The sequence below is a fragment of the Falco naumanni genome, chromosome 8, assembly GCF_017639655.2.
Source record: "Falco naumanni isolate bFalNau1 chromosome 8, bFalNau1.pat, whole genome shotgun sequence".
Lineage (NCBI taxonomy): Eukaryota > Metazoa > Chordata > Aves > Falconiformes > Falconidae > Falco > Falco naumanni.
In genome coordinates, this window is record NC_054061.1 from 39,937,995 (window position 1) to 39,965,460 (window position 27,466).

A 27,466-nucleotide genomic window follows, 5' to 3' on the forward strand; every position below is an offset into this window, starting at 1 on the left:
GCAGCCAAGCACTGCCGGAGGGGAAGGGCAGCGGAGGTCAGCCGTGGCAGGGCAGCACAGCCGGAGCATTAGCAGTAAGCAGGGAGAGTTAATCCCCAGCCCCAGAACACTCTTGATGGGAGTTACCACGTCCAAATGCAGTAGGAGCCAGGCTCTGCTGTTCAGAGCCTCTGGGGCTGGACACTGTGGGAAGGGGCTCAGCACAGCGCAGGTAGGCAGGCAGGCAGTGGCAGGAGTACAGGCAGAACTTTTCAGCTGCTCAAGGAGCGGGAGATGGCTGCCCAGGCTTGGGAGCTGCTACAGCTTGGAAGGCAGGTGCAGCAGCCCTGTTCTGCTGAGAACAAGCAGAGCCTGGGGACAGCATGACTACCCCTGTGCTGGGGACACCCCCAGCCTGGTGGGCACCCTTGGCTGGAAGGTCTCACCGGGACATGCAGCAGTTGGGCTTCCCACAGAGAGGGGGTAAAAAAAAAAAAAAAAAAAAAAAGATGCAGACAAACAGTTTCACAGGGAGCATTCCCCTCCTTTAATCCTCTCACCACAACATAGCAGTAAAGCAGCTGCAGAGGTTCATGCCGTGCTGGATACCCTTGCAGAGTGCACCTGCTGCACTGCAGAGCCAGGCATGCCCCTTGTCCCATACTGTGGCCACAGAGACAGGGGTGCCAGGCTGTTCCCATTGCTTCAACCACTGTCCGTCCACTTGAGCCCACCTACCCTTGGGCTGCACAGGGGGAGAAGTCCCAGCAGCTGCTGATCTTTTCCTGCTCAGGCTAAACCTGCTCCCCTAAGATCCAGGATACAACACAGGGCCACACACCATGGGGCCATACACCACACAAGGAAGCAGCACCCACCCCTGGCTGGAGCAGCGACTGGGGTGGGATGTGTGCCACAGCCCTAGGGAGGGGACCAGGGGCCCTTACCTGCGCAGGGAGCAAGCCAGAGATGGAAGAAAGTGCTGGGAGGAAGCAGAGCAGCACCAGCAGCAGAGCTGAAGCACTCACCACACACCTGACCTGGCAAGGAACCGATACAGCTGGGGGGCTAGTGGGAGACACAGAGGCTCTGAAACGGTTTATTGCAAAGGGTTTCTGCAGGTAACATGGGGAAGGAGCACGGTCCTTTTTGCCAGGGGCTTCTCTACTCCTCGCCCTCCTCTTCGTCTTCGTAGGAGTCCAGGCCCACCTCCTCGTAATCCTTCTCCAGAGCGGCCATGTCTTCCCGTGCCTCGGAGAACTCCCCTTCCTCCATGCCCTCGCCCACGTACCAGTGCACAAAGGCTCGCTTGGCATACATCAGGTCGAACTTGTGGTCCAGGCGAGCCCAGGCCTCAGCGATGGCCGTGGTGTTGCTCAGCATGCAGACAGCGCGCTGCACCTTGGCCAGGTCCCCCCCTGGCACCACCGTGGGTGGCTGGTAGTTGATGCCCACCTTGAAGCCCGTGGGGCACCAGTCCACAAACTGGATGCTGCGCTTGGTCTTGATGGTGGCAATGGCGGCATTGACATCCTTGGGCACCACATCCCCACGGTACAGCAGGCAGCAGGCCATGTACTTGCCATGGCGAGGGTCACACTTCACCATCTGGTTGGCTGGCTCAAAGCAGGAGTTGGTGATCTCAGCCACTGATAGCTGCTCGTGATAAGCCTTCTCTGCAGAGATGACAGGGGCGTAGGTGGCCAGGGGGAAGTGAATGCGAGGGTAGGGCACCAGGTTGGTCTGGAACTCAGTCAGGTCAACATTCAGGGCTCCATCAAACCGCAGTGATGCTGTGATGGATGAGACAATTTGGCTGATGAGTCTGTTCAAATTGGTGTATGTCGGGCGCTCGATATCCAGGTTCCTGCGGCAGATGTCATAGATGGCTTCGTTGTCCACCATAAAGGCACAGTCCGAGTGCTCCAGGGTGGTATGGGTGGTGAGGATGGAGTTGTAGGGCTCCACCACAGCAGTGGAGACCTGTGGTGCAGGGTAGATGGAGAACTCCAGCTTGGACTTCTTGCCGTAGTCAACCGAGAGTCGCTCCATCAACAGGGAGGTGAATCCAGAGCCGGTGCCGCCTCCAAAGCTATGAAACACAAGGAATCCCTGGAGGCCTGTGCACTGGTCAGCCTGTGGAGAGAGAGAGACATGATATTGCTCTGAGATGGATTTCTTTGTGAATGTTTGACTGTTCAGAAGTCCTTCAGGACCTGGTCCATTCCTGCCACGGGCAGCTGCAGATCCCTCCCTCCCAGGGCACAGCAGGGCTTGCAGTGTGCTCTGAGCCCCGGCAGATGCTGGAGCCCAGCCCAGGGGGACACATCCCCCCTCTGCAGTCACCTACCAGCTTCCGGATCCTGTCCAGCACTTGGTCAATGATCTCTTTGCCGATGGTGTAATGGCCACGGGCATAATTGTTGGCAGCATCCTCCTTGCCAGTGATCAGCTGCTCGGGGTGAAAGAGCTGGCGGTAGATTCCAGCCCGAACTTCATCTAGGGAACAGCAGGGTAGGGTTGAGCCTGGTGGAGGCTGTCGGTTTGAGCCAGCCACCAAGCAGATGAGCCGGTGCAAGCACCCATCCCTTTCCCCGGCTCTGCCTGCCAGTGGCACAGCCAAGGGCCCACACGTCAGCAGGGCCACCACCAGCATCATGTTTCTTTGGCAGGAGGTGACTGCCACCTCCCTGCACGGGAGCTCAGCTTCTCCCATCCATGGGGACCTGCCTGCCAGCAGTGTGCAGCTGCATAGCAGGAGCTGCTGTGCCGGTTGGGCTGGTTTCTCTCTCTGCACATGTGGTAGCGAGACGACCGGCACTACTGCCTCTAGGACACCTCAAGAACAAAAGCTGGTGCTCAGGTTCGTGGCTTCTCCCAGGGAAAGGAGGGCCCTCGGGTTGAACCCGGTGCAGGATACTGCCAGCAGACCACGAGCACTAGCTGCTTGCTACTCACCCACAGGTGCACCCCAGGCTGTGCAGATTCCAGCACTCACCAATCACGGTGGGCTCCAGGTCCACGAAGATAGCCCGTGGGACATGCTTCCCAGCCCCCGTCTCACAGAAGAAGGTGGTGAAGGAGTCATCCCCTCCGCCAATGGTTTTGTCACTGGGCATCTGCCCATCGGGCTGGATGCCGTGCTCCAGGCAGTACAGCTCCCAGCAGGTGTTGCCCATCTGGACGCCGGCCTGGCCAACGTGGACGGAGATGCACTCGCGCTGGGGAGGGGGAGGCAGGGTCAGATCCTGACACAGCTCTGTCCTGCCCATGCCACAGGGAGGACTCTGCCTGGTGCTAGTGTCACGCAGCCACCCAAACAGGACCTGCTCTGGCCAGTGGCCCCAGGGAGCACATTTTCCTTTGGGTGATCTCCTGCATGCCCCTGAGGGGCCCCATGCAGCTGTCATTGCCCTTGGCCATGCACAGGCACCATGCCGGGTCAGGAGCCAGCTCTGGTGTCCCTCCTGTCCAGCTCTTGCTGTGGGTCATCAGCTCCATGGACTCTGCCCGAGGCTGTCCTCCAGCACTGTGGGGAACAGAGCCTGGCCCAGCCACCCTGCCAGGTTCCCTGGCAGCCTCAGCCCCTTCCCAGTGCCGCAACAGCCCAGTGACACATGCTGAGCTGATAGAGGCACATACTTAACCCACGAGGCGCAACCAGCACGGGGGAGCCCCTCTCCTGCTGCTCCAGAGCCAGGTAAGCACTCAGCTTGCTGGGGCAAGGCGCCTTGGGGATGCAGGGGCAGTGGGTGACAGCTAGGGGAGGGCTGGTGGTGAAGCCCAGCAGCCTCTAAGACAGCACAGAAACTCCCTGGGCTGCGCAGTCCCAACCCTGTGCTGCAAAACCTGCGTGGGCAGAAGTGCCAGGGAGCAGGCTGTGAGCTGAAGTGCCTTCTGCACTCCCATCCTGCAGGTGCAGGCCTGCTCCGCTACCCCCGGCATCCTTCCTCTGCTCCCCCTGGCACTCTTGTTCCCCTGCCCCTGGCATCCCTTCTCTGCTAGCCCTAGCACCCTGCTCTCCCGGGCAGGACACCACTACTCAGCTTGGGGGTCCCAGAGCTCCTTGCTCCCACATTCCCGGACTGCATAACGCTCTGAGCTGCGACGGGGTCCGTGCCCCGCTCCAGCGCCGGGGGAGCACAAGGACTCCTGCCTCCCCCGGGAGGGAGGGCAGCCTCAGCCCGCCGGGAGGGGGGGGCAGCCCGGGGCAGGGTCCCGGCAGAGCCCGGTCAGCGCTGCGGCGGGCGGGGCGCTGCGCTGCGCCTCCTGGCAGGGCCCCGTCCCCCTCCCGAGCCGCTAAATATAGCCCCGGCCGCAGGCGAGGGCAGCGGCGATTGCCCGGTTTAGAGAGCGGCCCCGGCCCGCTCTGCCGCTGCCAGAACCCCCGCGGGACGGGACGGGAGGGACAGGACCCCCAGACACGTTCGCCGCCGCCAGCCCCGACGGGCCGCCCGCTGCCGCGGGGGGAGCCCCGCCGAGCGACTAGCTCTAGCCCCCGGTGCCCGGCTGGCGCCTCCACCCCCGGCAGCTGTCCCCGTCCGTTCGCGGCCACCGTTCCCCACCGGAGGGGTCACCCTCTCCATCCCCAGCCGCCCCTCCTCCCCCCTCGCTGCGTCAGCGGGGGGACCCAGGCGCCCCGGGACCGGTGGTTGCGGAGGGGACACACACACACGACGGGGGCAGTACCGGCGGGGGGACACGGTCAGGGGGCCGGTAGGGCTGTCCAAGGTCACAGCGGGGAAGGAGGGGGCGTGTCGCGGCTGCTCTGCCGTGCCCGGTGCTCCGGGGGGCTGCGGCGCCCCCCCGCCGCCGTGCCCTCCGCCCCGCCCGCACTCACCATGCTGCGGCTGGGGGTCCGGGCTCTCCCGGCGACTCGGTGCGGCGGGGCTCAGCGCGGAGCTGCGGCTGCTGCAATCCCCTCCGCAGCGCCTCTTATAGGTGGGAGGGGCTTGGTTCCGTTACGCCCCCTCATTTGGGTACATTTGCATGCGGGGCGGGAGTACCCACCTTGGAGGCAGCGGGAGTCTGTCTGTGTCCCTCCCGGCTGCGGAGGAACCCTAAGGTGTGGGGGCCGGAGCTGCCCTCCCTCCTCTGCTGGGAGGAAGCGGTGGGCGTCCAGCCAGGCTGCGGGCAGGAGGTCCAGCCTCCAGACCACAGGGGTTACAGGCGGTGCTCAGCCACCAGGATGGGGCCTGGAGCAGGTACAGCAGTCTCTACACTGCTCTGCCACCAGATCCCCTGGGATTTAGGGACACCTCGAGACCACCTAGGCCTCTTCAACAGGAAAAAGTAGGAAAAATATGTTAAGAAATATGCATCAGGCTCTGGAGTTCAAGGTGCTTGCAAACCTCCCTCTGCCATCAGTACTTTGGGGACCTCTGGCTGAGGACTGCTTTTCTCTCCTGATGGGGACAGGCAGGCAGTGCCGCACACCTCCACGAGACTGCAGATCAGCACAGCAAATCTGGGCTGGGGAGCTGGCCCAGCTGCAAAAAAAAGGGTCATTGCAGCCCATTTGCTGTTAACGACTTGTGACTACACTCAGAGAAGCCGCTCAGTTTGAGCCCCAGCTGGCGCAGCCTCCCCTGCCAGAGCCAGGGCTGATGCTGAGGATGCGTGGACCAGCAGCCTGGCTGCTGGCTGGGCAAAAGGCAGAGCCCAGCACCCCCAGCCTTGCACACACCATGCAGCAGGGAAAGGGCTCTGTCCTTGCTGCCAGGGCATGGGTGCGCTCACACAGCTGTCCCTGCCCGTGGGGGGTCTGCTGCTCAGTAGACACTGCTGTGTCCCTCTGCAGTGGGGTCCGGATCAGAGGTGCAGGATAACCTTTACAAAAAAAGTAATAGGACACAATTCCCACTCCTGTGTGCTTCCAGCAGCAGAATCAGGTCTCTGTGAAGACATGGGGAGAAGGTATCTCTGCAAATGGGGTAACTCCTGGAGGAGCAGGGGTTTTCCTTGCCACACCCTCAGACTTCTGTAAGGAGCGGCTCAGAGTAGCACCTGGAATGAGGGGCAGTGACTCCTGTTTCGGTGCAGCAGCAGGCACCACTCAGTCTGAGCGCAGTGCTCTGGTCACGGGCACGGGAAACAGTGCCAGCAGTCCTGCGCAGTGGGACAAGCACCTGGCCGGGCTCCAGCAATCAGTGCAGCCCGGGGCTGGCTCACACTTTCCCTTCCAGCTGACACGGGAGCATGCTGGGAGGAGGAGGGCAGGGGAGGACAGCCCCTCTGGGTCAACATAGCTGGAGCATTACTGGTAAGCAGGGAAAATTAATCTCTGGACTCAGCGTGCTGGATAATGGGTAACAGAAATCTCCAGTTTGCAGCTGGAGCCAGGAGCTGATGTTTGGACTTCTTGCCATCGGGCAGGGCAGGGACAGGACTCAGCATGGGTACAATGCAGAAGACAAGCTGGGGCTGGCAGAGTGGGGCCACGTGGCCCAGGGCGATGGCAGAGCACCACAGTCAGGCAGGGAGCAGGCAGAAGTGCTGCCCAGAAAGAGGACCCCATGCCTGAGCTAGGTACTTCTCCGATCACATCATTAGCACTCCTCTGGATCCCTTTTATGGACGTGCTTGGGCACTTCCCCAGAGCATGCCATGCATCCTGGCCATATCCCCCTGGTACTGGGGCTCTTACATATGTGAGGGGCAAGCCGGAGCTAGAATAGAGTGCTGGGAGGAAGCAGAGCAGCACCAGCAGCAGAGCTGAAGCACTCACCACACACCTGACCTGGCAAGGAACCGATACAGCTGGGGGGCTAGTGGGAGACACAGAGGCTCTGAAACGGTTTATTGCAAAGGGTTTCTGCAGGTAACATGGGGAAGGAGCACGGTCCTTTTTGCCAGGGGCTTCTCTACTCCTCGCCCTCCTCTTCATCTTCGTAGGAGTCCAGGCCCACCTCCTCATAATCTTTCTCCAGAGCGGCCATGTCTTCCCGTGCCTCGGAGAACTCCCCTTCCTCCATGCCCTCGCCCACGTACCAGTGCACAAAGGCTCGCTTGGCATACATCAGGTCGAACTTGTGGTCCAGGCGAGCCCAGGCCTCAGCGATGGCCGTGGTGTTGCTCAGCATGCAGACAGCGCGCTGCACCTTGGCCAGGTCCCCCCCTGGCACCACCGTGGGTGGCTGGTAGTTGATGCCCACCTTGAAGCCCGTGGGGCACCAGTCCACAAACTGGATGCTGCGCTTGGTCTTGATGGTGGCAATGGCGGCATTGACATCCTTGGGCACCACATCCCCACGGTACAGCAGGCAGCAGGCCATGTACTTGCCATGGCGAGGGTCACACTTCACCATCTGGTTGGCTGGCTCAAAGCAGGAGTTGGTGATCTCAGCCACTGATAGCTGCTCGTGATAAGCTCTCTCAGCCGAAACCACAGGAGCGTAGGTGGCCAGGGGGAAGTGGATGCGAGGGTAGGGCACCAGGTTGGTCTGGAACTCAGTCAGATCAACATTCAGGGCTCCATCAAACCGCAGTGATGCCGTGATGGATGAGACAACCTGGCTGATGAGTCTGTTCAAGTTGGTGTATGTCGGGCGCTCAATATCCAGGTTCCTGCGGCAGATGTCATAGATGGCTTCGTTGTCCACCATAAAGGCGCAGTCTGAATGCTCCAACGTGCTGTGGGTCGTAAGGATGGAGTTGTAGGGCTCCACCACAGCAGTGGAGACCTGTGGTGCAGGGTAGATGGAGAACTCCAGCTTGGACTTCTTGCCGTAGTCAACCGAGAGTCGCTCCATCAACAGGGAGGTGAATCCAGAGCCGGTGCCGCCTCCAAAACTACGAAACACAAGGAATCCCTGGAGGCCTGTGCACTGGTCAGCCTGTGGAGAGAGCCAAGTAAGATTCCTCCAAGCACTGACTTTGCTGGAGGGAAGTTTCAAACTTTTGCTTGGGTAGCTGCAGATCCCTCCCAGGACACAGCAGCACTTGCCCCATGCTCCCACTCCCAGCAGATGCTGGAACCCAGCCCAGGGGGACACGTCCCGCCACTGCAGTCACCTACCAGCTTCCGGATCCTGTCCAGCACTTGGTCAATGATCTCTTTGCCGATGGTGTAATGGCCGCGGGCATAGTTGTTGGCAGCATCCTCCTTGCCAGTGATCATCTGTTCAGGGTGGAAGAGCTGGCGGTAGACTCCTCCCCGAACCTCATCTAGGAGAAGTTGGCACAATGTCAAAGATTTTCAAACAGGCCCTAGGAAAAGGCAGCAGGAGCCACCCTACAGAGTATCCTGCAGTGGGTTGTTCCCAGAGATAGTGACCGCTGTCACTGCCCAGCTGGGGTGCACTCACCAATCACGGTGGGCTCCAGGTCCACGAAGATAGCCCGCGGGACATGCTTCCCAGCCCCCGTCTCACAGAAGAAGGTGGTGAAGGAGTCATCCCCTCCGCCAATGGTTTTGTCACTGGGCATCTGCCCATCGGGCTGGATGCCGTGCTCCAGGCAGTACAGCTCCCAGCAGGTGTTGCCCATCTGGACGCCGGCCTGGCCGACGTGGACGGAGATGCACTCGCGCTGGGGAGGGGGAGGCAGGGTCAGATCCAAGACAGGACCACAAATGCAATCACTACAGGTGGTGCACAACCCCAACAGGGCAGCCCAGGCCCTTGCCAGCTTGTTTAAGCTACACTGCCGTGTAGCCTGGGCACCTTTTGTCCATCCCCGTCTGCTGCCCTCTCCCAAATCAGATGCTCTGCCTCCCATCATTGTACTGCCCACCTCAGGGGCCCAGGGAGATGGAGTTGCATCTGCTGGAGCCCAGGACACCAGACCAGCACATTCCCTGGACTGCCTCGACCCACAGCCCTGAGAAGAACCCAGTAGCATCTTCTCCATTCTGAACACCCAGATGGCTTAAGGGCTGGGGCCTTGCAGCAGCTCTTCCACCAGCAGGGTTGGAGGCTGAGATAACGGAGTATCACCTGGACCATGGGAGCTGAGGAAGTGACAGCACCGAGGATGGGTGCCTGACAAGGGAGGGATTTGCAGCAGTGAATGGTTGCCATGCTCTGAGGTTTGGCTTCCCTAAATTAGCTCTGGAGGAGGAGGAAGTGTTAGCTGCACTTCTTAACTGAACCACAGTGCTGAGGTGGGAGGGTCCCCTCGCCCAGGGCTTCAAGGGCAGCCTCAGGTCCCTCAGAAGAAGCCAGGCGGAGGGGGGCTCTGCAGCTTCAATCCCTCCAGGTGAGGCACCTCAGAGCCTGAAGCCCTTTCAACAAGAACCAAAATACTCAGTGCCTCAGCCCTGCTGTTGCCAGGGACTTGGATGTGTCATCAGGCACAACCAAGGCAGAGGAGCATCCAAACCAAACCGGATTTCCAGAGCGATGGGTGCCCTGCTGTGAGTCAGCTGGCAGGACGCCGGTGGAGCCAGCCATTTTGCGCTCGGGAGCACAGCAGTGACTGCCGTCCGAGGAAGTTACACGGGTTGCAGCAAGTCCTGGCTGTCTGTGTCTGTGGTGCTTTTGGTACTGCATTTCAGAGGCAGCAGTGACAGTGGGGGATGACAGAGAAATAAGCCCTTGATACCCATGGTGAGAGGCAGAAGTCCATCTCCCCATGTTTTCCAAAGCTGAGGTGCAAGGAGCGGCAAAGTGACACCCTGCGTATCCCTCCCAGCAGGTCTATAAAGGTTTTGTAACACAAGGAGCAAACAGTAAGTCCTGAGAAAGCTCCAGGATCTCCAGCAGAAGCGCACAGCGAATGCTTGACACAGCTGCAAGCACCTCTGGATTACCACAAGAAAGACAAAATGAGAAAGGACTTCTCTGGTCAAGGAGCTTGTGAACCAGAGTGGGGGTCAGAGTTATGCTGATCACTGCACTTCACCCCACCAACACACTGCGGCCAGGACTGGCTTTGTGGGACGCAGCACTGACAGCAGGCTGGGCAGAGCCCAGCAGCACCAGGGATGCAGCAGTGCTGGTCACCAGCCAGCAGACTCTGTCTTCTTCACGGCAAGGTCTGGCTCAGGAGGGGCAGGGAGCACAGCCCCGCAGGTCAGCAGGCAGGATGGCTGGGCACCCTGGGGCTGGGATGCTCAGCAGAGCAGCTGAGAACTGAGGAGCCGGGGCTTGCAGCAGGGCAGCCCGGAGGCTCACCCACAGCGGTGCCCACCCGTGGGTTGGCCCCCCTCCTCCGAGGCGCGGGGCAGTGGGTGAAGCCACAGCTTGCTGCCGGGGCTCAGCTGTGCGTCTGAAGCACGGGGGGCTGGCAAGCTGGGTGCACTCTCCCCGGCCAGAGGTGTTACCAGGGGAGGCGGGCAGGAACCACCAGAACCACCACTACTAAAAGGCCGAGGAGGAGAGGTGAGAGGGTCAGCCCAAACACCAGCCTCCCTGCATGGCGGGGCTTGGCCGGTGGCCTGCTTGCCTCGGACGGGTGCGAGGGGATGCTCAGAGCAGGGAGGCTCGGACCGCCTGGGAGGAAGCAGCTCAGCAAAGGCTGAAGCCAGGCAGGGACAGGGCGAAGCCCAGCGGGTACTGCCGTCGGCAGCTGCTCGCACCTCTGGGCTTCCAGCAGAGCCCCCGCGGGAAGCTATGGGGGTCGCAGCCTGCTCCGGGGAGGGTCCCGCCGGGGGTCACCCCACTCCAGGGAGTACCCGCAGGGCCGGAGGGAGGGGGCAGCCCGGGGCCGGCACTCACCATGATGCCGCCGCCGCACGACCTGCCTCCCTGGGCTGCCGCAGCTCTGCACGCCGGGACGGCCGCGCCGCCGCCGCCTTATACCGGGGGCGGCACCGACGCTCCGAGGCGGGCCGCCCCGCCCGAGACGGGTCCGTGTGTTTGCATAAATTTGCCTATATTACGCATATTTGTATGCACCTGCATATATGCGGCTGCGCTGCCCGGCAGCCGGCTGGGTGCGTTGGCGGGGACGCGGAGGAGCAGCACCCCTGTCCTGCCATGCAGGGGACACGGGAGACCAGGGGGTCCCCTCGGGGGAAGGGCAGCGGGGCACAAGGGCTGGTCTTGCTTTGCTTGCCGGTCCCGGCGGAGGGGTTCTGCTGTGCAGTGGAGACGGTGCCTTCTTGCTGGGTGTCCTGCTGGTGCAAGGCACCGTCCAGGCATTGACCGGGAGAGACTTCAGGAGCTGAGGAAGGAAAGCTAGGGAAGAACCTGGCTCAGGTCTTCCCTCCTGGTGGGAGTGGGTGCTGATGTGATCCCTGGGTGAGCACAGGACTGGGTCTCTGCCAGCCACACAAGGCCCCTGAGGAACACCTGGGAGAGTTTCTGGAGGAAGCATGGGCAGAGGAAACACTGCAGAGACAAGTGCAAGCTTTGCTGGCCTCTTTGGAGATCAGTGAGGACAAAGCAGGAAAACTCTGTCCTGTCCTTTGCCGCAAGCCCCTCAAGGACAGTTGTGCCCCAGAGCTGTACCTGAAAGCCCTGCCTGCTGATAGGCTCCTCCTTCTCCAGCCTGGCTCTGCTGCACCTCCATGGGTTTGATCTGATTTCACAGTTTTATGAAATTGCCAGTGAGGGGGTGGGCAGAGCTTGGAGTACGTTGAAGGGGGAGTACTGAAGTTTCTTTGCAGTGACTTCACTGATGTCTGCCTTTGCTATGGTGAATAACATGTCCATCCTCTCCTCCCCCCTCCAAAATGCTCACAGCATCCACTCAGGTGTAGAGCCAGCCCTGCCTCTGCCTCTGCCTGAGCCCTCTGGCTTAATGAGTTTTCACTGAAAGGCTCTGTCATCTCTCAGCTCACTCCAAAAATTGAAAGCTGGACCTAAATTATCCACCCACAATGGCCTTTCTTTGTGCCTGAGTCACCTGGAAAGTGTCACCTTCGCTGATGAACACATGTGAAGTGACTGAAAGCAGTGGTACTGCTGCGAAGCCTGTGCTGGTGTCTAAGCAACACATTTTTGAGACCTGCAGAAATGGCTGAGCCAAGCAATCAGAGCAGGTTTAATCAAGCTGGTGGGAAAAGGGTTTATTTTTCACAGAGGTGCCCCAGGTTGTGAGTGCTGCTGAACCTGGACAGGATGCTGTTGTGACTAGATAACTCTGGAAATTCCTAAACTCCTCCCTGTGGTACAAATGTCCTTTGAGCGACCTCAGAAATCACTAGATAACACAGGCCATGCTGATGCAGACAGTCCATGAGAGTGAGAGAGTAATTGGTAGCACTGAGGCATCAAAATTTGAGCCCTACAAGTTAATTGGTGTGAAAAGGAGAGATGTGATCATCTTTCCCCGTGAAAATCTTTGCCAAGGTGTTCACTGAAATGGGTACTGCATGCCAAGGCGTCACTTCTGGCTGGGTGTCTCCCAGCATCCTCCTTACTTTTATGGTGCTGATTAATTCCGGGGTGTTTATAGCATGAATGCTTTGCAGCAGTGCTTGGAAGCACAATTGTCAGAGCTAGGCAGCAAGAAGGCAGGTAGCTGCACAAGGCTTGAGTGGTTCACCCAACTTCAGAAGACTTGTGTGACAATCTGGTAGCACCTTGGGGTGTAAAATGATGTGATACTTCTCCAAGACATGCCTGGATCTGGTTACATACCATCCTGGTAGAGAGCTGAGGGTGAAACATCCCCAGTTTGTCATTACTGCAAATGCATGCTCACAGTGAAAATAACTGCTCAGATGCTGTGATGTTGAACAAGCAGGGCAGCAATGACTGACAAGAGAGCCATGAGTCATTCAGAGCTATACATCTCCATGTACCTCTGATCTGAAAAGCCCAAACAGATGCCTAAGCTTTTCTGAAATGCTTAAGAACAGCTGGCTAAATCCAGGAAGCACCAATCAGCTGCATCTTGTCAGTGCCTAACTGCTCAGCAGCCTGCCAGATGCTGGTAGCAGCAGCCTGCAAGCACACGATGGAGGCTGAGCCTGCCCTGGCTGGAAGAAGATTCATCCCGAGGCAACCCCTCTCTCATCTCACAGAGATGTTGCCCACATGCCTAAGATGTCTCTAAACATTTTCAGATCACATCAGAAATCACAATTGCAAGAATTGCTCAGGAATCATTTTCATCACCACTCAGAACAAATTTGGACCCTGCACCAGCACCAAGGGAGGTACATAAAGCAAGCAAGGCATATTTTAGGCTCGTGAGTCAGAATTCAACCATCTCTTAACAGAAGAAAGGGAAAACCAGGCTGAAGATACCCCAGGGGCAGAGCCCTGCACATTGTAGGGGGAAAACCCTGCTTGCTGCTGCACACAGGGCCCAGGAGATCAGCCAGCTCTCGGACAGGTACCTGCTGCTACAGGAACCCCTTGTCAGCAGAGCTTGCAGTTACCCAAACAAAGCCTCCAAAATAGCTGTCTTCCAGAAGTATGTTAAGGTCTGCCACACCTAAAAGCACCCAGAGCTGAAACTGGGGAAGAGATGACCTATTCAGAGTCTAGTCTGGTACACGCCATCCACACCCCAGTTCCCTGCTCCCTTCACTGCGGAAAGCCCAAACTGTTGTTCCCACTTTTCAGACCTCAGTTCTACCCGGGCTGTTCCAGGCAGAGCAAATGGTGTCACAGGGCAGTTTGGGGACATGACTCTCTTGGGAAGCTAGAAGAGACCACAGCTGTGCTGTGGGTTCAGGGAGGAAGTCCAGTGCCCTCCACTTTAAGCCCAGCTTGAGGGGGGCACAAGGCAAGCACCAGGTGATGAGGGGTGCTTCAGGAGCAGGGCTCCTCTCTGTGTCTTTAACCTCAGACAAGAGCTTCCCAAAGAGATTGCATCTGTGCCTGCCCTGCTTACCCCTCGCTCCATCCTTGCACAGTCGCCCTGCCCATAATCCTCTTAGCAGCGTGGTTCAGCGGAGAGGTGGAGGAGCTGGGATATGCCTCCAGCCCATCAGTCCCCTGTGCAGTCTGCTCTCCAGCAGCGCCTGCACTGGATGACATGGCAGCACCCTGAGCCCAGAAGCCACAAGGCAGGAGGGAGCTCCTTCAACCTGACAGCTCCCAGAGCCCCATACAGCCACACACTGCCTCCTGCTTAGCCAAGGACTTGGGCAACAAACCCAGCTGCTGGGCTGGTAAGCCCAGAAATCCAGTGGTGCTCTGCTGCACGATGAGTTGTGAAGACAACTTTCTCAAAGCAGAAAGACAGCTCTGTGTTAACACAGGGCAAACAATATTGGCTGGTAAAACTAATGAGTCCGTTGAAAGCATGAGGCTTGCACTGCATCTTGCAGATGCTGTGAGTTCAAGCTAGTCCCTTGCGATGCTAACTGCCCCAGCAGTATCCCAGCAAGCCACTGTGTAGGGTCCCTAAAGCACAGCTTGCTCCAGCATTGTATGTCTTATTGCTGCTACATTTCCAGCTTGACAGCGTTAGGGACATTAGGGACATGCTTTGCCACCGTGAAATGTTCTAGCACAGCATGGAGACAGGCAGAAATGTTCCCTTTGCCATTCCCTAAGATATGCATGCCTTGTTAAAGTCAGAAAGGGCCCCTGAGCACCTCATCCTTCCTCTTGAGTAGATAGAGGGGATCTTCATCAGTGGATGTCTTAAATAACCCAAGTGTGGCATTTACTCCTGAAGACCTGCTGGGATGCAGAGCATGGCAGTGATCTGACAGAAGTTCTCTCTGCTGGAGCTGAGCAACAGCAGAGTAATTGCTGGTTCAGATAAAATGAAGTCAATTGTGCAACGCCCGCTGCATTGCCTGGAGCATGTGCTGCGTTACAGGAACAATAAAGCTAATTCCAGATCTTGCTACAGTCCTAAGCCCTGAATCACCGGGCAGTGGCAAGAGCGGGGAGGCACTCCCAGGGATACAGGCAGCCCCACACGCATGCTGAGCCCCAACCTGCAAGGCTAAGAGGGACTGGCGGACGAGTTTGGACTAGCTCTTTTTCAGGCACAGCAGCCCTGGCTGAGCAGCCTCCCTGGTTCAGAGTCAGCCTCCCTGGCTGCCAGTGTCATCCACCTTTCCTCACATCCTGGGAAAGGCAGCTACACACCCACGGGAGCAAAATAAAGCCTCAGCTGGCTAATTGCAGTGACTTCATGTCAGGGTTCTGAGCATGCCTTGTGTGAGCAAGCTGCCTCCGGGCAGGTGATAGAGGGGCTCAGCCTGCTGAGATGTCCCAGTGCTTGCAGGGGATGCCAGTGTTGCAGCACCGGTGGGCTGTGTGGAGGGGCCAGTGCTGCTTTTCCTCTTCTCCAGGAGCTCTTGGAGCTGGCGGTGGGACAAGCAGTGTAGGAATAACTGCAAGCAGAAGTGCAATGAATTCTGCATGGCTGAGTGATGGTAGATGGTAGGAGCTCCTGGCAAAGCACAGGTTACCCCATCAGGCTGAAGGTGCTCTGCATGGCCCAGGCAAGACCGTAGGCATGGTGATGTCTTTATCCCTGACTCTTTGGGCCTTCCTGTCTTATGGGTTCTCAAGAATTGCAACAAAGCTGTGGTCAGCTCTGTTGCAATGCTGCAGAGCGTGCTTATGTGAGCTGGCAGTGATGGGGCAAGAGGCAGCAATCACTTCCCCTGCTCCCAGGGGTACGTCTCATCTGCAGGACTGTGGCTGAGTGCCCAGCCTCTGGGTAGCAGAGAGGATAGGGCAGATTCATCCTGGGCATCTCTGCAGATGCACCCACTCCTTTGAGGTAGATTAACCACTGGCAGGTGGGCAAGTCCAATGTCCCCTGGGAAAGCAAACAATTCCTGGCACAGGAGCATCCTGTGAACAGCTCTTCTCTGCCCTGGTTTTTGGGAAAGAGTTGAGCTTCTGATGGCTGGACAGATGTGAGCAAGGAGGGTTTTGCTTTTGGAAGTGTGTTGTATGTAATACGAACAGCTTGCCAGCCTGACGGCACTCTGAGAGCAGAGCTGGGCCTGGAGAAACTAGCCTGGAGTCTTGGGGATTGCCATAGAATTGTTAAAAGCAGAAAGGAGGTGCTGGCATCTGGCCAAGCACTAGTGAATGTCAAAAGGAAATGGTTAATGAGATAAAAGATGCATTTAATAACCCAACCTGGCAATGGCTCCCAGGGTACTCCTGCCTGGAGCTGTTTGTGCGCACACAGAGTGTGGTATGCGAAACCAGGGCTGTCCTCCCTACTCCTCCCAGAGCCCTGGGCGCTTCGAGCCAGTGGCCTCAGGTCATTGGGCTGAGAGCTTGTGTTCAGTGGTCATCCTGAGGATGCCTGGCTCGAACACATATCTGAGAGATTCCTAGCAGAGTTAAGTTGGATGATGAGGGGCTGTGCATGTAAAACAACAGCTATTTTGCAGGGTTTCCCTGTTGTAAGGATTCAGGAGCCTTGGTTTGCTGAGCTCCTATGCCTAATGTGGTCCTCCTCATTAGCAGGATCCATGTCCAGTCACCCTGTGCACCCCAGGGCTGCTGTGCCCTTCCCTGGGTTGGCGTGGCTCTCATGGTGCCATTTAATAGCCCTGCATGGAACACAACCAGGAAGGCTTTATCACCTCCCGAACAACAGGACACAGAGCCTGGCAAGAGATGCGTACCAAGGGCTCCTGCATGTGTTGGGGGACCCTCAGCATCCTTACCAGGCATCAATTGGCCATGGAAAACCCACCTCAGCAAATAAGCCTGGTTTCCATTCTTGAGATGACAGGTCTGCTCAGGGGGAAGGTAGAGATGTAACTGGCTTGTAGTGCAGAGGGTGTCCCAAGGAGTGAGCAGCAGTGTTAGTGTGGTGCCTGGTGAGGCAGCCTGGGGTACCAAATGCTGCTTGACAATGGTGAATCATCAGCAAAGGGCTGCCCATCTTCTGTGGGGATCTCTGCCAGGCACCTCCAGCTTTAGTGATTTAATCAATGGTCTTGAAATAAAACCCAAATTACTGCTGATAAAGTTTGAGGGTGGCAAGCGGATGTGCAGAGTAAAAAGTGACAAGACTGCCCGCCCCTTCCTCCAAATTCCCAAATTAATTACTTTGTATTTCACTGTAAAAAAGCAAATTTTCCTGCAATATGGCCCTTTAATCGGGCAATTCTAAATCATCCTTAATAGCTAATTGTCCCCTTCACTAGCTATTACCACACCAAGCTTCACATTATTCGAAATTTTTATTAGTCAACATTTCTTATCACTGTGGGCCTTGCACCCACACCCGGGGGTCCCCAGCACAAAGGCCCTCAGCAGTATAGTTCCTGGCTAACAAGCACACCTTTACTATTGATGCATCTCATATGTCCTTAACAATGTAGTAACATAAACAGGCTGGCTTGGCATGTCGAGGTCAATGTTCTGGGACAATGCAAAAAGTAGATCTATAAAGACCTTTGGCAGCAGCTATGAGCCTTCTTCTTCCATGGACATGGAAAACAGATTATTCCATCCCTCTTTGTGGCAATATCGTGTTTTATGCAAATGCTGTTATCACTATCTCCTGCCAGCTTCCAAGTAAGGATGTCATGCCAGTGGTGTTGATCTGAATCAGCCAGACATGTAATTGTGCTGAAAGGTGATGACAAGCTTGCATAGCAATACCTGCCTTCCCTGAGACAAGGCTGATCAGTACTAAATGCTTTTTTCAGTTTTAATTCTCCGCTGACAGAATCAAAATTAATTCTTAAGTTATTTTTTTCTGGTATTATCAGTAATCTAGAGTTTTCTGGGTCAACCCGTTTATTTTCTTAACGACTGGAATGATTTCTGTCCTTCAGTCCTTTGGAATTACCCCAGTTTTCCTAGCTGTTAAAAATTACCATCAGCAGCTCAATAAGACCCTGTTAGGTTCATTAATAATCTCAGTGTGGGCCTGATGAACTGAAAGTGTCAATTTTAGCAGGTGATGCTTTACACACTGGTTTGTTACAGATGGCATCCAAATTACAGCCTCCTCCATTGTATCCACAGCCTGGTATTTAAGCACCAATGGCTATGGAAAACAGCAGGAGGCTGCTTACTGGCATACTTTTGTGCTTTTTCTTGTTTTCTTCCAATGCAAAGGAATTGAGTGCATCTCCTTTTTTTTTTTCACCCTGTTGTTTCCTTTTTCACCTTTGAGCTATGCCTGTTAGCACAAAGGCAACGGGCCAAGGCTGGCCATGTAGCTGGAGGGCATGGTGAAGACCAGACAGTGGGTGACCCCAGTCCTACGGGGCATTGAAGAAAAACCTGGCCAAGCCAGCTGGACACAAGGGTCTTGGTGCTTGGGAGTCTGGTTGGGTTGCACCAGCGTGTTGATGTGCATGAGTGACATCAGGTTTTGCTTCTCAATAAAATTCCTTCTTGTCCTTCGTCAGCCACAACTTCTGCTCCCCTCCATGGCTGAAGGGCTCCCCAGCATTAGGAGGGGGTGTGTGGTATCAGCCTTTTCATCACCCCTGATCTCCCTTCCCTTGGGGTCAGTTCTAGACCATGCAGCCCCCACACTCACCCCCCGGTGGTCATGGGATGCCTGGCTCCTCTGCGTCATGGGATTGTCCAGGCTCTGCAGCCCACCCTGTTATCAACTATGTGCCAGGGACAGGGTGAAACTTCTTACTGCTGTGAAGCTCAGCTGCTGCCTGGGCCCATGCGAGTGCTCGTCCTGAATAACCTATTTAGTCGTGGGCTTCTGCCACCTCTGCCAGCCTCTGATGCTGTTGATTTAAAATCTGCAAGCACCTCGGTTTTGCCTGGGTTTTGGCTGGGGCAGCAGCTCTGTTGTCACCGCAGGCATGCACTGCCATGGGGCGGTGCCTGGGATGCACAGCCTGTGTCTATCACATCGCTAAATCTGTCCCAAAGTCATTGCCCTCCTTGAATGAAAGTCACCCTGACTTTGCTGTTTCTCACTTCTCTGTCCTGCTACACCAACTAAAAGCAGCCAGATGACTTTGCCTCTCTGGATACTCCCCAGCTCCTAGAAGGTGTAATTCTAGAAAAGTCAGCTGGGATGAGAACAGAGCATATTAAGAAAGAGATGGGCAGGTGGCTGAGAGCATGGCCATCGAGACAAACACGAGGAGCATCAAAAACATGAGGGTATGAAGAAATCGGCTGTGCAGAGAACTCAGAGGAGCTGAGCAGGGCTGTTTAGATGAGATAGCAGGACTGGGGGTAAAAGAACGAATGTGGATTTTAAAAATGTGTGCTCCACTCAAGTGATGTCCTCACCTGTCACCAGCTTCCTGTACTCAGGAGTTCCCACCCTGGTGCAGCTCTTCCAGGGGTGAGAAAACCCACTGCTCCTACTGACCCCTTTTCTGGAGGCTTCACCGACCCTGTAGCCATGCCCAGAGGTGAGGAGCATGGTCATGGCTGCTGCTGTTGTCTCTCCTGGGAGCGGGCAGGCAGAGGAAGGTGGCACAGAAATGGCATCCAGCAGCCTGCCTCACTCTGCTCAGCCACTTCTCACTCCATCCCACCAGCTCCAGCTCCTGTTCCCTCCCTGCTGCATCTCCACATGACTGCCCTGGAATGGGGACCTTCCCTCGGGAAGCAGGGAGAAGGGGAGGGAAGAGATGGCTGGCTATGGCTCACTGAGCACTTCACAGCTCAAAATTTGCCAAGAATATGATTTTGCAGTATGTCATTTTGAGGAAGCTGTGAAAGGGTTTGTGTTCTCCTGAGGAAACCAAAAGTTGAAATATTGCTCAGCGCTGAAAAAAAATCTCTTTTAATATGTGGTTTGCATAATAATATAGCACGAGTTCATGATGCAATTCAGTTGGCTTCCTAAGAGATCAGGTAACTCGGATTAAAAAAAAAAATTGGTCCTTTGGGGTCCTGCTTTGCTCACCCCAAAGGTCTTTTCTCAGAAAGCCTCAAGGAATATTTCATGAGCATTTTTGTGACCCTGGAAAGCTAAAAACAGGTTCACAACACAGCAATCCCCAGAATTTGTGAAGAAACAAGGGTCTTCTTGAGATACACTCAAGATGCCTGTGCTGGGTTCGAAGCTGGTGTGAGCCAGGCTGGCAGGTGGGTGCGCCAGGACTTTGGGCTGACCTAGGAGGAAAGGGCAGGGAAAAGAGGGCAGGGTGCTGTGGCTGAAGGTGTATGCCATGGGAGGCACCAGCAGGTGATGGGCTGCCTCTCTTCGGCTGCTGCGAGCTGGCTGGCTTTGCTGGTTTGAGTCGGGGAGTGACTGTGGCAGCTCTGGGGCAAGGTGTGGTTGGCACCACGTCCTCTCTCCTGCCAGTGCCTCGGTAGGCTACTGCCCAACTCCACACGGCCTCCTGTAAGGACATGAGGGAGGTGTAAGTCCTCACTGCATATCCTGATCTCATGGGTGAGGGACACGTGCCATGAAAGCAACAGTAATACATTCCCCTGACTCCAGAGCCCTGGCCAGCATATGGGTTCCTCTCCTTTTCACAGCACGGAAGCCTCCCCATCCGTTGGGCACAGAGTGGGCTGAGACCTGGCAGCTCTGGGACGTCCTTATTCCCACATTAGCAGCAAAAGCATGAGGAAGGAAAGCAACGTGCCAAGGCTCGGCTAGGTCCTGGTGGCATATCCTTGGCTTCCCAGTCAGCAGGGTGGGGTCCCTGTGAAGCAGCCTGTGGCTCCATCTAGTGCCCATGCCAGCCGGGCCCGGGCCAGCCCGGCACCCATTGCCGGGCATAAGCCAAACCAGAGCCCCTGACAGCCAGCGAGGTCACCCTGGCCAGAGGCAGCCACCCCAGGGAGCCCACTCCCTGCTCCTGGTCAGGCAGGTGCCGGAGGGCACTGCTGCAATGGCATCCAGGAGAAAATCCCCAACAGCAGGGAATACTCCAAGCAGTCACTTAAGGAAATCATCAAGTGCTGTCAGATGGCAGGGGACAGGTCTCCCATCCCTTGGGGAGGAGATGCTCCTCGGCACAAGAGATACCCTTGGCATTTCACCTGTGCCGGTTGGTGCTCACCCAAGCCCACTGCTCGTGGCTGGGGAGGGCTCTTCTCAGGGACGGCTGTCCTGAAACCGTTCCCTGAGGACTGCTGGGAATGGCCTGTCTCAGCACCCAGGTCTCCCCAGCCTGCCGGGTACAGCAGCACCAGGAAAGTTTGCCAGGCTTCCCAGCCAGGGATCTATGGGAGGTGAGGAAGATATCCCAGCTGCAGTGCAGGAGTGGTGGGGCTCCAAAAGGCTCTGGCCCTGCAAAGACCAGGCTTCCTCCTTCTCCCGTGCAGAGAGCCAGAAGGGACAGCATCCCTCTGGCCAAGACACATGCATGGGTGCAGGTGAGTGGCCTCGGGACAGCCCGTGACCCTGCGGATGGGCGAGAACAGCCCCTCTACAGCAGCGGCTGGGCAGGGGCCATGCAGAGAAGAAAGTCCACGTCAAAGCTCCCAGGGGCGGCTGTCCCCTGAGCCCCGGCACCGGGGTGGCTGGCTGCTCCCAGCTCCCCTCGGCCCAGGCAGGGCTGGGAAGGGTCCGGGGCCGGTGATGCTCTGCCGGGGCCGCAGCGGTGCCAGACAGCCCGGGCTCCCGGCGCCCGCCCTCGCCGCGGCGGCGGGACGGCCGGGGCAGAGCGCTGAGTCACCCCAGCTGTCCCCTCCCGCGGGCCTTTCCCGCAGGGACCGGCAGGGCAGCTGACCGGGCAGCGGGCCAGGGGCAAGCGGCGCCCGGGTACCGCCCGGGGAGGAGGGGGTCGGCCGCGGCCCGCAGCGCTCGCAGCGCCGGGGGCGGCCGGCGGGGTCAGTGCCCCCCTTGTCGGTGCTGCCCCGGGCGCACACGCAGCCCCTGGGAGCGGAGCCCGGGGCCGCAGGGGGGGCTCCCACCGCCTTGCGGGGCCGCTCCCTGCGGAGGGGGGGGGGGGGGGGGCGCGGCAGGGCCGGGGGGCAGCGGGCCGCGGGGGCCCCGGCCAGGTCCCTCCCCGGGCCGCGGGGACGGGGACCGGGCGGCGGCGAAGGCCCGTCTCGCGCTCGAGCACGCCTCTCTATGACCTCACCCGCCTGAAAAGCGAACGCGTGACGTCACAAGGCGCCGCCGCCGCGGTTGGCTGCAGCTGCCGCTCGTCAGCCGGCGGAGCCCGCCTCCAGGCCCCGCGGCGGCCGGCGGGGGGGGGGGACGTGCAACGCCGGCCGCGGGCGGCCCGGGGCGGGCGGGAAGGGCTCGGCTGCGGCACTCAGGTGGGCACCGGCTCGGGGCGGGGGTGGGGGGGGGTGCGGAGGGAGAGGGGCGCAAGGGGGCACTGGCGGACCGTGGCGCACCGGGGGAGCTGCGCGCCGGGGCGGCGGGGACGGCGCGGCGGGGTCCCTTTCCGTGCTGCCGCCCCCGCCCCTCCCGGTGGCCTAGATCCGAGGTCGGCAGCCCGGGGCTGGCCGCCGGAGATGGCGGGGGAGGGGGCGGCGCGGAAACTTCCAGCAGCAGCGCCGGGCCGGGCGGTACCGGGAGCGCCGTGTTTACAGCGGGCCGGGGGGGGCGGTCCCCGGCGGCACCGCCCCGCCGCGCTCCCGGTGCCGCGCTGGGGCTGGCGCCAGCGCCGCCCTCCCCGTCAGCTGATCGCCCGAGCGGCGCGGGCGGGCGGCGAGTACCGGCGGGGGGGTGGGGTGTCGCGGCACCCGGGGGTCGGGGGGGCCTGGAGCAGCGGCATCCCGCCCCCATCCTCGGTCCGGAGCGGGCCGGCCGGCTGAAGTGCCCCGAGGTGCCCGGGGCCGCGGAGGGTCCCCGCTGAGCCCTTAATCCGCTCCAGCCGCTAAGCACCTTAGCGGGCTGCTCCCGCTGGCTCCCCCCCGGCCTGGGACAGAGCCTCCCGGGGGGACAGGAGGGGAGCTGTGGCAGCGGGGTGGACTCGTCATGGGGCCGGGCGGCAGGGATCCCTGTCCCCTTGCTTGGGCAAGTTGGGGGGGACGCCGGTGCGGCAGCAGCAAGGGTCCCCGGCTGGGGCTGTGGGTGCATGTAGGTGGCCGAGGCGCCGGCAGGGTGCTGGGGAGCCGTGTGTAGGGCTGCTGCTGAGCTGCTCTCGGGGGGACCTGCGGGGTGGCTGGGGTGCCCAGGGCGGGCAGAGCAGCGCACCCATGCCCCCTCACAGCCTGCGGACCCCCTGACGTTGCCTTCCCTCCCCGCAGTGACCCCACGGGACAGCCGCACGTCATGGTGGACTACTACGAAGCGCTGGGGGTGAGCCGCAACGCCACTGCCGACGACATCAAGAAGGCGTAAGTGCGTGGCAGGCGTGCCATTGCCTGTCGGGCAGGTCAGCCTGACCCCCCCCACTACCCTGGCACCGGCAAAGCAGGGGCTCCCTATGAGCCGGTGGAGACAGGGACCAGCTCCAGAGGTGACAATCCAGCCTTTGTTTCCTTTGTGCGGAGGCCAGAGCAGGGCCGGGCTTTGCTGCTGCACAAAGGCATCTCTTGGTGGGGTTTAGTCCCTTTGTCCTTGCTCTCTGCCTGGGGCTGAAGGTGGGAGGTGGGTCCTGCTGGTGTCTGGAGGCTTCCCCTCTCTCTGCCTGAGGGTGCGGGGATGACAGGGGCTGGGGCGTGGGGGCTCTGCTAGTGACAGGGTCTGGGGGCCGGTGCTCACAGGGTGGGGAGCACCATGTCCCCTGGTAGGGACGTGGGCTGTGTTGGTGGGTCATATGCTGTGCCCCAGGCACTGTAGGGGAGGCCTGGGGATGGACAGAGCCTCCCACAGCTGCTGTCTGGCACCCTGCTGAGGTCTCACTGGCATGAGGCATCACCAGGGGGAATAGGTGTGGATGGGTGTCACCTGGGGGTGACAGAGCTCCCTGCCGAGGGGGCTTCCAAAGAGTGGGTGAGAGAAGCAGGGCAGCCTGCGTTAACCCCAGCTAGCTGCAGGCAGGAAGAAAGGGCTGTTTGTGCTCACCTGGCCCCAGGAGACCCCCAGCAACCCCTCATCCATGCGTGCCCATGGTGGAGCCCAGGAAGGCTCCAGAGCAAACCTGTAAGCATTGTCAGGAGCCATTGCCAAGGGCAGCTAAGGTGGGCACAGGCTGCACCACTGGGGTCATGCCACAAATATTTGCTCAGGAGGCAGAAGCAGCAGTCCAGGGAGCTCCCATTTGATGCCTGAGGCTGTAGGGTGTGGGGTGAAGCAGCCTTGGGGTGCCCCTGGGTTGGAGGTGTGCGATTAGAAGGGGGTTGCTGGCCCAGGACTCCCCCGGTACCCAAGGGCTGCTACATGCCCATTGCTGCCTGTCTGTGCAGGTACAGGAAGGCTGCACTGAAATGGCACCCAGATAAAAACCCAGACAACAAGGAGTATGCTGAACAGAGGTTCAAGGAGATCGCCGAGGCGTACGAAGTGCTGTCAGACAGTAAGAGGCCATGGTGCTGTCTCATGTGTCCCCCCACCCTTGGGACTGCTCACCCTGGCATGTCCTGCTGCTGGGCTCATCAGGTGGCATCCCTGGACATGCCTGGGAGGCAGCTTTACTGCCTGGCTTGTGGGGCCTGGTTACCTTCCCTCAGGACAGGTCTTGGGAGAGATGCTGGGGTGCTGGCCTCCAGGATGAGGTGTCCCCAGCGGGGCTGAGGCTTGTGCATCCTTGCCTGAGGCCCTGACTTGGGTTTGGGAGCAGTGCTGGCATGGCAGGGGCTCATGGCATCCCCCTTGGCCAGGGGAAGCATCGGTGCCCATGCCTGGCAGCCAGCTTCCCCGCAGCCCCCTTTCTTCTCGTTCCAGAACAGAAGCGCGATATCTATGACCGCTATGGGAAGGATGGACTCATGGGGGCAGGTGAGTGGGTGAGCAGGGCTGTGGGGGTTACTGCAGCTCTGGATATGGCTCCATCTGAAGATCCAGTGTGGGTCTGTGACCCCAGGGCTCCCCACACTTGGGTGTTCCCATCCAGGGCTCTTCTTAACTCTGAGCCTCTTCCCTCCAGCAGGACCAGGGGGGTCCAGGGCTGATGCTGGGGCCCCTGAATTCACCTTCACCTTCCGCAGTGCTCACGACGTCTTCCGGGAGTTCTTCGGCGGGCGAGACCCCTTCGCCGACTTCTTTGGTGTGTGTGGGGCATGGGGGTCCAGGGGTGGGCTCAGGGGCAGAGCACATGGCTGGCCCCAGCTTGAGGGTCCCCACAGCAGCGCCCTGCTTCTGGCTTGCCAAGCCGTGGGAGCAGTGCTGATGGCGGGGGCCCTGCCTTTCAGATGAGATGCTGCCCTTCTCTGAGCTGCGAGGACCTGGCCCCCGGCACCATGGGGGTGGCCACTTCTTTTCCCCCTTCCCAGGATCCTCAGGTAGGAGATGCTGCCAGTCTCTACCCAGCAGAGTAGTCCCAGGACACTGCATCCCCCTCTGCAGGGTCCATCCCCTGTCTTTCTTGTGTCTCCCACCCCCTGGCACTGACCTTGTTGCTTCCTTCTCCAGATTTCTTTGCCTCGTCCTTTGGCTCTGGTACCGATGCAGGGCTGGGCTTCCGCTCCGTCTCAACCTCCACCACCTTTGTTAATGGCAGGCGCATCACCACAAAGCGGTGAGGGCAGTGCTGGCCCACCTCATCCCCGTGGACCCCCTCATCAGCAGATCTTGGACCCTGCAGCATGCCACTGCGACGCTCTAGCTGGCTGGCCCTTGACCATCCACTTGTCTGTCTGTCTGCAGGATTATCGAGAACGGGCGGGAGCGGGTGGAAGTGGAGGAGGATGGGGAGCTGAAGTCGATCCACATCGATGGTGAGAAGTGGCATTGCAGACCAACTTGGGATCTGGCAGTGCCACCTGCAAGCACCCTTTCTCTTTGGGGCGTGCTGCATCCAGGCTTGATTTTGGGCTGAGCCCTGGCTGGCCTGGCTTTGGGGATCTGTCAGGGAGGATTCGTGGGGTGGGCAGGAGTTGCTGGGACCTCGTGCCAGCTCTGGAGTGCTGGAGCAGACGCGACCCCTGTCCCCTGCCCCTGTTCCCACAGGCGTCCCTGATGACATGGCACTGGGGCTGGAGCTGAGCCGGCGGGAACAGCAAGCCTTCCCCAGCCCGCGGCCCCCCTCGCCCCCGCCGCCCACCTCGCACCGACCCCCAAGCTCCTCACCAGTCTGCCTCTACACGGACAGCGAGGACGAGGATGAGGACTTGCAGCTGGCCATGGCCTACAGCCTGTCTGAGATGGAGGCTGCAGGGCACCACCAAGCAGGTGGGCATGGCCCCGGCACCCTGCCGGAACCGGGGGGCAGCCCTGGCACCTCATCCTCCACCCACAGAGCCCGTGGTCCCCAGGGGGGGCCGGAGCAGGAGCTGCGGGGGGCCAGCAGCCCTGCCACAGCGGGGCACGAACCTGCCCCCAAAGCAAAGCAGTGGCACTGCCCCCTGCTCTGAGTGTGGGGCTGGGGTTGTGTCCCCCTCCCCATGGGGCAGGGAGAGGAAAGGGGAGGTGGGGACTTGCTGCCTGGGACTTGGCTCCTGCCTGCCCCAGCAAGGGACGAAGTCCCTCCTGCCCTGCCTCCTTGCTGCTGCTCAGGTGGGTGGGTGGCTGGTGGCACCCTGGGGTGGAGGGGCTGCCAGAGTTGGGGGTCATGGCTGGAAGAGCGGCCCTTGGTGGGATCCCGGGAAGAGGGACAGCTCCTTGCCCTGGCTCCTGGAAGCACAGGATGCCCACGGGCAGGTGTGTCCCGGCTCTGCCTGCTCCTCTCTCCCCGCCTGCCCAGCAGAAGGGCAGGGGCCCCAGCTGGTGCCTCCCTGCCCGCTGCCTGCCCCTGCCCAGGCTGCGGAGTACTGGGTCAGGCTCTCCCTCCTTGCCAGAAGGGGTGTGCACGTGGGTTCTGCTTGGTGCCTTGTGTCTGTCTCTCGCCTCTGGATGCTGTCGCTCCTGCCTGTACCCCCTCCTCCTCCTCTGTCCCCCCCCCCCCCCCCCATCGCAGAACCTGCCTGGTCACCCCCTTCCCTACGCCTTGCACACCCTGCAGGGCACTGTCCCTCCCTGCTTCCCGCAGCAGTAGTGACCCTCAGTGATGCTCACAGGTGTTCCCACCCTCACCATTGCCCACGGTCCTGCCTTGGCTCTCCTCCTCTTTCTCCTGGGACCTTCCTCCCTCCCTGCCCTCCCCAGCCCTAGTCCAAGGAGGGTTTCACAGGTGCTGTTGTGTCCCCCCCTCCGCTTGTCTCCCCAGGTGTGTTCTGAGGCTGCTGCGCCCAGGGACCGCGCACGCCTGCTCGCCCACGGAGGCTCTCCCAGCCAGGACTCCGCTTTCTCCCTGCACGGCCACCCCCTGCCACCCCCTTCCCCCAGCACCCTCTGGCTCCGTGGGACGCGGCGGGGTGGGGTGGGGGGCATGACAGGGCTTACAGCCAAGCACTACCAGGGGCTGGGGGGAAGATGCCCCAGACATCACGAGGGCAGGGGGAGGGTGGGGATGGGGGGCTGGAGGGGAGGGGGCTGGAGGGGGATTGCGGTAGATTAGGCTGCGGGAGGTGCTGGCAGCAGGCAGCGAGGGGCAGCACTGCTGGGCTCAGCCAGCAGGGCCGGGCTCTGCCCCCCTCCTTGCTGTAGCCCCCCCTCTCCATGACCCCCTTCTGCTGACAGCTGTCAATAAACCTGTTTGCAGTAGCTAGTGCCTGTGGGGTGTCTCTGAGCTGGGGGCTGCAGGGTCCCCCCTATCCTTCCCTGCAGGCAAGGGGGCGGGGGGCGCGGGGCAGTCCCAGCTGCACGTGTGCAACAGTTG

The 27,466-nt window shown here is 59.5% G+C and overlaps 3 protein-coding genes across 6 annotated transcripts; 1 reads left to right on the plus strand and 2 right to left on the minus strand.

The window, feature by feature from the left end:
- Positions 1-1,064: 1,064 nt before the first annotated feature.
- Positions 1,065-4,931, minus strand: LOC121092397 (tubulin alpha-5 chain). Its single transcript, XM_040603356.1, has 4 exons — positions 4,820-4,931; positions 2,978-3,200; positions 2,330-2,478; positions 1,065-2,115 (listed from the first exon to the last, which is right to left on the minus strand). The coding sequence occupies exons 1-4, from the start codon at positions 4,820-4,822 to the stop codon at positions 1,144-1,146; spliced, it is 1,347 nt and encodes a 448-aa protein (XP_040459290.1). The 5' UTR covers positions 4,823-4,931; the 3' UTR covers positions 1,065-1,143.
- On the plus strand, positions 3,263-27,351 carry DNAJB2 (DnaJ heat shock protein family (Hsp40) member B2). 4 transcript variants are annotated; one of them, XM_040603361.1, is made up of 10 exons: positions 21,845-21,977; positions 22,917-23,006; positions 24,018-24,127; positions 24,496-24,549; positions 24,698-24,817; positions 24,963-25,052; positions 25,183-25,288; positions 25,417-25,487; positions 25,720-25,941; positions 26,915-27,351. In XM_040603361.1, the coding sequence occupies exons 2-10, from the start codon at positions 22,942-22,944 to the stop codon at positions 26,923-26,925; spliced, it is 849 nt and encodes a 282-aa protein (XP_040459295.1). In that variant the 5' UTR covers positions 21,845-21,977; positions 22,917-22,941; the 3' UTR covers positions 26,926-27,351. The 4 variants fall into 4 exon arrangements, with proteins under 4 accessions (XP_040459294.1, XP_040459293.1, XP_040459295.1 ...); XM_040603362.1 differs by having other exon boundaries at positions 24,701-24,817; XM_040603360.1 differs by lacking the exons at positions 21,845-21,977; positions 26,915-27,351 and adding an exon at positions 3,263-3,679 and having other exon boundaries at positions 25,720-26,908.
- LOC121092398 (tubulin alpha-5 chain-like) lies at positions 6,764-10,741 on the minus strand. The gene is made up of 4 exons (XM_040603358.1): positions 10,638-10,741; positions 8,286-8,508; positions 7,997-8,145; positions 6,764-7,814 (listed from the first exon to the last, which is right to left on the minus strand). The coding sequence occupies exons 1-4, from the start codon at positions 10,638-10,640 to the stop codon at positions 6,843-6,845; spliced, it is 1,347 nt and encodes a 448-aa protein (XP_040459292.1). The 5' UTR covers positions 10,641-10,741; the 3' UTR covers positions 6,764-6,842.
- Positions 27,352-27,466: the final 115 nt, after the last annotated feature.